We start from the raw sequence: 12,308 nt of genomic DNA, 5'->3' as shown, positions 1-12,308 counted from the left end.
ACAAAACTTGCCATCATGCTTCCCAAACAGTTGCCCAGGCGGGGAAAAAAACACCTTCAGACGGCATACCGGCATGTAAAACTGGATAGGTGGAAAAAAATGGTATGGTATGAAATGTAAACATTAACGTGATTTTTTTTTTTTTCATTTTGGTAGGAGTTTCCTTGCCATTAAGCTTCATAAAATGTGCAGTGGATGGTTGCAAAGTCAACCATCCATAGGAAAAACTCAAGCCAAAATTCTTCAAATTAAAAATAAATACCAATAAGCTGATTCAGCAGATGTTGGAACTTGGTTGTTTGCTAATTCACTTTCATAATCATGAAAATTTGGGTTAATTTTGCAATGCTTTTACACTGTAAAAGTGACACAGGCCAAAGAAATCTGTCAAAGCTGGATAGAAATTGTATGTTTGACTGACCCTTTTTTTTCTTTTTCTTTTTTGACAGACCTCACTCATGAACTTTGACCTTGGGGGGAGCCAAGAAAAACATAAAAATGAAAATCCATGGGTTTCCTTCAAGAAAGGAAAAGGAAACCTCTGGCATTGTACGAGTCGCACTTACATTTGCTTTCTGAAGCACTACCTGACTCGTATTCTATTCTATTTCTTCACTTGAAGAATATTCTGACTCAAACTAGTAAGGTAAAATATGTGCCATTTCACATTAAACTTAAATACAGTACCTGTTTCGCTCATGACTGCAAATTGACTCGTAATGCAGCAACGACAAGCAAAAATGTGACATCAAACTCCCAAGATGCTTTGTAAACTTGCTAATTGGGTCGCGCCCTGGAAACCCAAGACTGGATTAGCCCCAACTTCTGAGGTAAATGAAATGAAAACTAAAATAAAAATATGGATTTATTGGATTGGATTTATTTATTTATTCATAATCTGATGTGAAAATTTAATAAGAATTATCGGTTTTGCCAGTGGTTTCCTTTAAAAACAAGATCATTGGATTATACGTGTCGGAATTTATTGGAATTGACACTTTGATCGTTTATTTAGGCTTTGAGGCTTTTTCAGGCCGTGTCAATGATCGGAATCAGTCAAGGATTTTCCACTTTTTGGCTGTCAAAAACCCCTTTTTTGCTCTAGCAATATGTTTCGGGTCATTGTCTTGTTGCATGATGAAGTGCCATCCAATAAGTTTGGAGGCATTTGTATTTGTATGGCATGAGAATTGATTGCTCTAATTCTGTCTGCAGTCACATCATCAATGAAGACAAGTGAGCCTGTTACACTGGCAGCCATACATTACAATTAAAATGGTATTTGGAAGACTTAGTTGATTTTAGACTAAGCAGAAAACATGGAGCAATGCAGGGTTAAGGGCCTTGCTCAAGGGCCCAACGGCTGCGCAGATCTTATTGTGGCCACACCGGGGATCGAACCAGCGACCTTGTGGGTCCCAGTCATGTACCTTCTCTACTTTCCTCTTTCCATGACTCTGGCACATGTTAATATTCTCATCTGTTCACAAGACTTTGTTCCAGAACACTTGGGGCTCTTTTAAGTGCTTTTTAGCAAACTGTTATCACGCCTTTCTGTTCATCAGGATTATCAGTGGTGTGCATCTTGCAGTGTACCCTCTGTAGTCCTGGTGGTGCAGTCTTCTACATATGGTAGACTTTGATCTACACCTGCATCCAAAAGAGTGTTTTTGATCTGTTGGGCCGTTGTCAGGGGAAACTAACGAAACACATATGTGAAGCTGGCCTAACAAAACATATATGGGTGACAATCAGCTAAGGTTTAATAATTGGTATTTTTCTAATAAATTCATAAACTGATGGTGGTATGCTGAAAGGTATTTACCCAAGAGACAATAAAGACAATTTTATGCAACAGAAATAACCTTTCGATAAAAAAACAAAATTAGAGTTATAGGTGTGGTTCTGAAATCTAAAATCTTGACGTCACATGCTGGGGTACCAACTGCTTGTATACCCTTCCGATGATTTCCCCTAACAATACCAATTACTTTGTCTTGAAGTATGTATCCACAACTGCTTATAAACATCAATAACTATATCCCCAGCCTCAATATATAACATGCACAAGAAAAATAAATAAAATGAATCAGAATTCTGTGAGATCTGACCGAATGTGATTCACATTAGAATTGGACAGATTACAACATGCACAAGGGATGAAATCTGGAGTGAAAAGGTCAGTTCTTTTAAAAGGAGACCATGTAACTATCGTTTCTATTATTGATTAATGTAATCATTTAGGTAAACTTTTATGCAACTCTGGTTTGATGTTAAATTATTTAAAACATTTTGACATCTTTGTGACACTTTATTACACCTTAGCTAGTCACCCATTTGTGAAGCCAATTCAACAAATACTTGGAAGTACTTTATAATGGGGGGACCATGTAAAAAAGGTGCTGTAATTTCTAAATGGTTCATCTGATATGGATGAACATACCCTCAAAATAAAGTTGACTGTCTGCATTTTAACCTTATTGTCATCATATCCTTTCAAACTCTAAGTGCTACAGCAGTGGTTCCCAAACTCGGTCCTGGAGTGCCCCTGTGTATGTTGGTAACAACCCCAATTGCTATTAAATAATTTTAACAAGCCGTTAATCTTTCTTAAGGGGATAGTGCCCCTAAACATGAAAAGCACCTTATTAAGAAAATGTAACCACTTGTTAAAATGCCTGGATGGCAATTGTGGTTGGAACAAAAACCAGCATAGAGAGGGGTACTCCAGGACTGAGTTTTGGAACCACTGTGCTCGAGCACAGAACCAAAATAACCAAAACTCTGTCACTGTCTAATTAATTATGATACTCACTGTATGTATACTCTCAGTTGGTGTACATAAGCTGGCTTTAGCATACTAGTAAAAAGTGCACGCTGATGACAGCTAGTTGATGTGACTTCGGGTAAGGAAAAATATGAATATAATATATAAATATATCCATTGATTTCAACTATGTTCTGCTAAGCATGGTAAATTGTTCAACTCTTTTGCTATGTTAGATCGAACACCGCCCTCCTAGTTGCTTTGGTTGTGACCTAGCCAGGATACTAGTCGGATACTCGTAGCAGCATTTTGTCCATGCAATAATATTTCACCAAATGTAGTGTGATATCTGGGTCGTCTTAACACACTATTTTATGCAGCAGTTCCAGACATATTAATACTACTTTTCTCCCCAACACGAAATAGTAAACTTTTTCTGCCAAAGACTGCCTCCAAGAGGCCAGATTTCAAACACCTGTATCTCAGGAACAACTGGTCCAAATGAAAAAAGTATTTTTGCCACTTTCTTGAGATCCACATTGTACCTTTACATGCAGTAAATTACCTGAAACCATGTCAAAACATGTTTCAAGATTTTCACTATAATAGAATATCATAGAATGCTCCTTAGAGGTGCATCTCTCATTAGAATAGAGGAAAAGTTTATTACACAAAGTGAAATATTTCAAGCCTTTTTTTAATATTGACGATTACGGCTTACAGCTCATGAAAAACTAAAATCCAGTATCTCAAAATATTTTAATATTACATAAAAAGGATTTATAATAGAAATGTTGACCATCTGAAAAGTATGTTAATTTATGCACTCGTAATACCATGGTCAGCAAACCAGTTACTCATAATAGTTTTGGCGCTGTGGGCAGGTGCCAAGTCCTGCTGGAAAAGGAAATCAGCATCTCCATAAAGCTTGTCAGCAAATGGAAGCATGAAGTGCTGTAAAATCTCCTGGTAGACGGCTGTGTTGACTCTGGACTTGATAAAACACAGTGGACCAATACCAGCACTGACTGTGGAAACTTCACAATGGACTGCGCAACTAGGATTCTGTGCCTCTCCACTCTTCCTCCAGACTTTGGGACCTTGATCTTCAAATGAAATGCAAAATTTACTTTCATCTGAAAAGAGGACTTTGGACCACTGAGCAACGGTCCAGTTCTTTTTCTCCTTAGCCCAAATAAGACACTTCTGATGTTGTCTCTGGTTCAGGACTGGCTTGACACTAGGAATGCAACACTTGCAGCCCATTTCCTGGACAAGTCTGTGCGTGTTGGCTCATGGTGTACTGACTCCAGCCTCAGTCCACTCCTTGTGAAGCTCCCCCAAGTTCTTGCATCAGCTTTGCTTGACAATCATCTCAAGGCTGCGGTCATCCCTGTTGCTTGTACACCTTTTCCTACCACACTTTTCCCTCCCAGTCAACTTTCCATGAATATCCTTTGATACAGCACTCAGCGAACAGCCAGCCCTTTCAGCAATTACATTTTGTGGCTTACCCTCCTTGTGGAGGGTGTCAATGAGTGTCTTCTGGACAACTGTCAAGTCAGCACTCTTCCCCATGATTGCCTGACCAAGTATTGGGTGCATAAATGAACATACTTTTCAGAAGGTCGACATTTCTGTAATATAAATTCTTTTTTTGTAATTTTATGTAATATTCCATGAGCTGTAAGCTGTAATCATCAAGATTAAAACAGAAAAAGGTTTGAAATATTTCACTTTATGTGTAAAGAATCTAGAATATATGAGTCTCACTTTTTGAATGAAATTACGAGGAAAAAAAAGAACTTTTCCACAATATTCTAATTTTTTTGAGATGCACCTGTATATTCAAAACAAGCTAAACGTAGTCAAACTATAACTAGACTGGCTATTCTCTATACAGTTATTCATGGGCATCAAGCTAACTATGACATTGTACATGTTGACACAGATTGCATTATGTAATCACTCAAATCTGTGATATAATTGAAATCACCATCCTACTACAGAGCTTGCTCCATCACCATGCACTCAATCTGGCAGGGAGACTAAGGCAAAAATAAATCTTCAAGCTTCAATTCACATTCAAGTGGCTTGCACATTTGTGTATGTTCTAGCACTGTGTATTAGCTAGTTCTGAAAAAAAAAAACTATATTTCCTGCACTACAAAAATAATAATAATAATAATAAATAAAATAAAAATAATAGTAATGATAATGATGATAATAGTAATAATAATAAACCTAGCTTAGCATGTTAGTCCTGAATTCGTCCGCTATAGAAAAAACAGGTAATTTGCGACCCACCATAACCCAATTCAAGACTTCCACTTTCTCTTTAAGAGTTTCGTCTCCGTTGTAACACTAGATTAAGATACACAGGAACCGATGCAAATGGCGCAAACTACCTTATTCAACTCGATCTAGGCGAGGTACTTACTAGTACTGACAATATCAAAAAAGCTCTATCGGAGTTAGATAGGCGAAGTAAACCATTTAGCTCATGGGGCCTGTCTAAAGCAGATTGAGGCCAACGATCCTTCGGCAAAATGATAAATCCATGATTTGGATGATCGCTTAGATATGACATTTGCTCACTAACATCAGGTCTATTTGGCTTAGAATATGTAGCGAAGTTAATGCTTTTTAACGTTAGCTACGTTATAGCTAACGTACATTGTACATATACGTTAATTAGCGAACGGTAACATTAGCTATAGGCTTAGTTATAAAAGTGCACAACTAATATAAAATTAGGCTAAATCCTAAAATGTGTAGAACTAAATACGCGACTTATCCGTGATATTAGCTAGCTAGCTAGCTAGCTAGGCAACTCGTGTTGCGTTGACGAGATCATCTAATTCGCTAATTTAGCTTTCAAACTAATATTAACGTTAGCTGCTATTAGTCAAGCGAAATACTATTACAAGCTACCCATATCTAGTGTAACGTTATCTGTAATGAACAGCGTCTACAGACCAAAAGTGAAAGCTAACGTTAGCTAACGTTAACGTCAACCAAAATAAGTAGCAATTGGGACACGCACTTCGTGCTCCAGGTAGACCCATCTTCGGGTGTATATAGTTGATGCACAGGTACAATCAGAGCACCCTTTAAATTGTGATTTTCCAATTTACAAAATAATTCGCTAAGAATTACAGTAGCGCTGAAGCTCGATACCTACTACAGCGCGGCCTGAAAATAGCGCCGCCATCTAACATAGCAAGGAAATGACGGTGGACTACAGCAACGAACCTCTCGAAACCCAGTGGCGCTACTTCGAAAATCAACAAACGACCAACTTCGAGATGTCACCCAAACGCTCAGAATAAACGCAGACTACTTTTTTCAGCAATGTTATCTCATAGTTAGTATCAAGCATTCTAGTAGACACCAATTAGCTGACTGAAGACAAAACGATTCCGCCTTAATAACGTTAGCTAGCTTGCTAACTAGCTAAACTCTTTGATAATCAAAGACAGATCGATTCGGCAAATACATGGCCAGTTAAAGGTTCACACTTATTCAAAAAATGCTTAGAGCAGCCATATTAGTCATGTGTTACAGTCAAACAAAACAGTAACAGTTCTGATAAGAACCTACAATGCAATATAAACACCAACGTTTTAATTCCTACCCACCGCTCATGACGACATTTGCTCTCGGTGAGTCTCCAAAAGCAAGCCCATGTGAGACACCGCCCGCTTGCCGGAACCAATCAAGATGCAGTAGATTCGCTGAGCGATAACAATTCTAACCAATTGGTGTTCATGACCTATATGATTGAAATGTGTTTTGTACAATAGGAAGGTTCAATGCTCCTACGTCTCTCGATTGACGCTCCTACATCCAATGGAGTACCTGATTTAGTGATTCAAAGGCGGGATCAAAAAGGAAAGGATTGATAATGCGCATGACCACTTAAATTGCTCTACTGCATTTTACAGACATTGCGTGCATCCAATGCAAGTGACTCCACCAGGGGATCATAGGGGTGTGAAGCTTTGCATACCCAGGGCTTCTTGCTGGCTCCACAAAACCAAACAACCGCAGTCGAGCTTAACTGTTATGACGAAGGTGGTTATCAACTTTCTAAATGAACACGGGGTTTGTTAAAGGCCCACACGCATCCTATTTTTGTTGTGTTTGAGCGTTTCATGTAATCCGGGAGCTTTTGATTTGTGTTTCATACTGATCCAAGTGAAGTCATTTTGGTAGAAGTATGCATATTTTAGAGTCTAACTGATATTTTCCGATTAGCGATTTCCCGCGTGACATGACGTATGTTTTTGCATAATTATCGGTTGACATTGCAAAATATTAACAAGGTCTGCTCCATTTGCACGCCTGCGTGCGCCTGCGGTTTGGCCGCAAGTCTGCACACCATTTCAAATCTGTCTCAGTTGATCCGCCAGAAGCCCGCTTAGCGGCGAAAGCGCCTTATATGACGTATTTTCTGTTCTCTGACAGTTCCGCACATCGACTGTATACAAATGTAATAGCGTGATTATTATATATTATATTATATAATATAACATTGTATATCATAATAATTATTATGTCATACTTCTATTAGGGGTGTGAACGGTTAAATGTCTAACCGGTTAACCTGAACTGATTTGTAAACGGTTACAAAAAATTGATAACCGATAACCGTAATTTTTTTCCAGAAGGTGAAATGGTAATCTCAGTTTAAAATAAATGCACGTTCATCACTAAACGTATATTATTGCGGTTCTAAAATATTCTAAACTGGCAATCGACAAGCTTCAGTAGTTTGAGCAAGCAATCTGGCCATTTCAGGGGGTTTCTGTAGCTGTTGGTTGATTTATGGCTTATTGTAACGTTATGTAGTTTCTTAAGGTTCACAGAAGATCAGCATTTATTCGTTGACACGCAAATTCGAACTACCGGTAAACTGAACTTGGCTTTCTGCTATGCGGTTTCTACATACAAATAAATAAAGCAATACATTATCATTAGGCTATTTATCCATCAGAGGGGTGGCCTGTAGTGTAGTGGTTAAGGTAAATGACTGGGACATGCAAGGTCCGTGGATCTAATCCCGGTGTAGCCACAATAAGATCCGCACAGCCATTGGGCTCTTGAGCAAGGTCCTTAACCCTGCGTTGCTCCAGGGGAGGATTGTCTCCTGCTTAGTCTAATCAATTATACGTCTCTGTACAGCTCTGGATAAGAGTGTCTGCCAAATGGCAATAATGTAAATGTAATGTAATGGATATTGAAAGCGAAAATTCCCTGCTTTCAGTGAAAAATAGACACGTTAATCTCACCGCCACGATTGTCCCGCGCCATATAAAATGCATTGCCATATAAAATGCATTGCCATATAAAATGCAAGTTTAGCGTTACATAAAAATATAAAAAGACCTGTATTGGCAGGAAAGTATAATCATTAGACCAGTCACCTATGGTAAAATTGACCCGGTGTTATATCAGACAAATATTGCGTGACCACGGAATTTTGAGTACACAACCCCATTTGTAAAGTTGCTAACAGCAGCATACTTACAGATTACATGCCAGTCAAGTCTTTCAGGCAGAAGCCATATGGAGGAGGGATGAAAACATGAAGAATTATCATTTTAACCGATGCATTTTTAAAAAATGACACAGGATCAACCAGTAGGCTATGCCTGGACGTAAACTACAGGGATTTAACTACAGATTACTGCAACTGTGAGGTTACACTGCACAATGTCAATAAATGTAAATATTGAATTTGGCAATTAGGCTTACATGCTATTATTATTATTATTATTATTATTATTATTATTTAACTATTGAGATGACCCAAAATACAGTTTGAAAATGCAATTAAATTTCTCAGTAATTCAGTTTGAAAAACTAAAAATAAATACCACCCCTAGCGGTCATAAGCAGTATCTGTTAACTGTTTAAAAAATTTGCCAAAATTTTGCCATACTTCTTCGTTATGTTACTGTCTCAAGCACAATTATAAGGTCGTTATGTTACTGTCTCAAGCACAATTATAAACTTGCTAGCTAACGTTATCGATAACATCACATTATGAAAGCAAACTAGCGTAACATCACTAGCTAGCAAAGTGAATATAAAAATAAAGTCTAAAAAGCAGTCTAATTTAGTCTAACGTTAGTCAAATATTTGCATTGTCTTGCCTGTAGACAAGCAGCACAAACTGTGTCAAGTTACAGGGGAGGGATAAGGAGAGTGGTCATGTGATGCACATTCTGAACTGGTTGAAAATTGGACGATAAATTTAAAATGCTTACTTCTCCAAAACTGAAGAACGGACGTATTTAATAGTTTCATCGGGTTTCTTCAATGTCCTCTAGTGCAAATTGCAGACAAAAACCTAGAAAGTGTGACCAACCAACAATGAAAATGAAATTGCATTTTTTTTAATATGACTGTATTATTCCATACCCACTTTACTTTACGGATAGCAGGTATTTTTTTCTGTGGCTCAGTTTTGAAGGTTCATACAATAAACGCTCCTCTCTCCATGACTCTGTGTGATTGGCTCATTGTTACAAACACCATCCCTTTTATGTGAACATGCAGATAGCTTCAGACTTAGTTCCAGGTTTGGCAGCGTTATGTATGGTATCGAAGACCCAAGCGCAGACCAGGGGATATTCAAAAACTTTGTCTTTATTTCAGTCCAAGTCAAAAGACAAGAGATGAAATTACATTACATTACATTACAAGGCATTTGGCAGACGCTCTTATCCACAGCGATGTAAAATGAAGTGCAGATCAAACACAGGAACAAGTGTGAAGAGGACCTGAGAGGACAGTACGGTCCTAGCATGACCATACAGATACAATCGGAACCCTTGAAGAATACAACTTACAAACTAGCATACCACAGTTGGCAGCTAGAATACCCTGAGTACAATAATACAATAGCTAATACAAAACACAACAATATCTATATATAACCATATTAGTGCCATTATAGTCGATGGCATATAAAATGCTGACACAAGACAGTGCTAAATTGAGATGCAAAAGAAAAGTCATAAAAACAAGCAAGCGTCAAAAATCCAGAAAATCAGGAGGCTAAGGTACAGAGGGGCTAGGCAAAAACAAAGTCGACGAACACAGGCAAAGTAACGGACCTTGACGCAGGCATCAGTTTGTTACAGTTGCACACCGAGGACCGGGGTTCGATTCCCAGTCCTGTCAAAAGCTGAGTTTGGCCGGCTCTCATGGAGTGGCATAATTTGTATTTCTGCTCCAAGGGAGGGACTCAGCAGGGATTAACAAATCAGAAGGCCAAACAAATCCAAAGGGCAAGGCAAACTTGAAAAAATCAGGCAAAAGGGTGTCTTCAGGAATCTCAATTTCACAGGCTTACACTGAATCAGCACTGGAAAATTATCAACGTTCTGACAAGTTACATGACTGAGAACAGGGTTTAAATACTTGAAGGGATGAGACAAACTAGGCGTGGCAAGGGAGTGAGGGGGACTAAACAAATATATAACAGGTGAGAAACATGAATGGGTGGTAAAAAAAATGACAAGTGGAAACAAAAACGTGGACTGGCTTCACACAGGCCCGCATGTAATACAAACTGCTTCGGACTAGGGAGTAGACAATTGCACAAGGAATGCAATTGAGTAAGGAATGTCTTGATAGCAGAGAGCAGGTGCGAACACTTCTCTGAATCAAGGCAAGTAATTAGAGATAGAACAGAGAGGTGGAGTTACAGAACAGTATCGAAACTAGAGATAAAATTTGTTTGTTACTTAACGTGATTAAATTACAATTACATACTAGTTGACTAGTGACTGTTAGATAATTAGTTAGACAGACGATTCATGTGTTAATAAAATTTAGTTCGCAAAAACAACAATGGGAAGGAATCATGGGAAACCAGAAAATTCCAAAACCTCCCGAGTGCATCACGAAGACAGGGAAGTGACTCGGGCTCAGAATACATGAAATGGTAAATGGTTGGCATTTATATAGCGCCTTTATGCAAAGCGCTGTACAATTGATGCTTCTCATTCACCCATTCAAACACACACTCACACACCAATGGCGATTGGCTGCCATGCAAGGCGCCGACCAGCTTGTCAGGAGCATTTAGGGGTTAGGTGTCTTGCTCAGGGACACTTCAACACAGCCCAGGCGTGGGATCAAACCAGCAACCCTCCGACTGGCAGACGACTGCTCTTACTGCCTGAGCCATGTCGCCCCCATGAAGACACAGACATCACAGGGGAAGACGAATGCAATGAACTATGAATGGATGAACAAACAGATAACCAGAAGTGAATAATTAAAAATAATAAATCACAAGAATCACAAATAAACTAATAGAGATGTAGCCCTATGGGAATTTTGGGTATTTCCTAAACTCATTGTATTATCATTTTGTTTATTTTCTTTTAAAACGTGTTTTTAATAATCTAAAAAATGTTTAAATACTGTTGACATGCGTTAAAAAATGTGTTTGTTAAAATTCACTTCCTTGGAGTGGGGCCCAATCAGCAGTCAGGGTGAGAGCTCAGGGGGGAAGCAAAAGGACGCGAGAGAGAAAAAACGGGAGTAGAGCGAGGAGAGACAAGACGGGAGAGCTAGCACTGGTGCACTGCTATAGATTAGTTTATATAATATTATATATTGAATAGTTTGTATAACACCAATGTATAGTGATATTGTAGTGAATGTGTTTAGACGAACGGACAGTGAGTCTTTTAGCAACATTCTACAGTGATACAGCGGTGTTATAACGTGTTTGATATCGAAAACTTGGACAGAGTTTACGACGAGGATACATGCTAGTTAGCTCGACGTAGCTTGCCGTTGGAGGATCCAAGGACGTTGTATAAGAGTAGCCAGCCCGGTCACTCCTTCACACATCGTCTCCAAGATCTCCGGGGACCGAACACAATGGAGGAGGACCGCAGTGACGACGTCTCCACACACAGCGCCGCCGACATTGCGTTGCTATCGCGGTGAGGAGGACAACCAGCGCAAGTTTGTTTTGCTTTCTCTCGCGGCGCTTTTGGCGCGAAGCAGCCATTTTGTTTGAGGCTTCACCGAACGCTAGCATCGATACAGGCCTGCATCTCTCTGCTGACAACTGGTTGTGTACCCAATGTTAGGCTTGAAACTAAAAGTGTGGTGTAAATATGTTGACTTAACTGTGTTTTGAGTGAATGCATAGCAGTTAAAGAACTGAAAAAGCAAGCCATTCATTTGTGTTTATCTGTTATATTTCTATGTGTATATTTGTATATAACATATTTAACAAGTAAATAGTTTAAACTTCTCTTGGATATTTGCCTGTCTGTGGGTAGCTTATTTGATAGAGAGAGTAAGCTAACAGTGAAAAGGTTTACAGTAGCCTACATTTAGTGAATTATTTCATTAGAGCATTGATTAACACTAGAGAGAGTGATCTCTCGCTATATAGGAATTCGGGGAGCGCACTCCACACTAATAGCCAGACACGCTAGGGGGCGCTACAGAGAGAACTCAGGAACATTACGGGCAGAGCGAGTTTATAACTAGCATCTAA

The 12,308-nt window shown here is 38.9% G+C and overlaps 1 protein-coding gene across 8 annotated transcripts in view; it reads right to left on the bottom strand.

The window, feature by feature from the left end:
* Window positions 1-6,469, bottom strand: part of sp2 (sp2 transcription factor) — a 62,076-nt gene extending 55,607 nt beyond the window's left edge. The window contains exons 1-2 of one of the 8 annotated variants that reach the window (XM_061230339.1): window positions 6,409-6,432; window positions 12-81 (exon numbers count right to left, since the gene is read on the bottom strand). In XM_061230339.1, coding sequence (XP_061086323.1) covers window positions 12-75 — 64 coding nt within the window. In that variant the 5' untranslated portion in view covers window positions 76-81; window positions 6,409-6,432. Of the gene's footprint in view, window positions 1-11; window positions 82-421; window positions 446-5,813; window positions 5,851-6,022; window positions 6,128-6,370 lie in introns of those variants that run through there. The other 7 variants (XM_061230341.1, XM_061230340.1, XM_061230343.1 and 4 more) reach the window with 7 other exon arrangements.
* Between the last annotated feature and the right edge of the window lie 5,839 nt (window positions 6,470-12,308).

Source organism: Conger conger, chromosome 2 (genome assembly GCF_963514075.1).
Source record: "Conger conger chromosome 2, fConCon1.1, whole genome shotgun sequence".
NCBI lineage: Eukaryota > Metazoa > Chordata > Actinopteri > Anguilliformes > Congridae > Conger > Conger conger.
The sequence above is the reverse complement of the archived record's forward strand: the minus strand, read 5'-3'. Positions and strand labels throughout refer to the sequence as shown.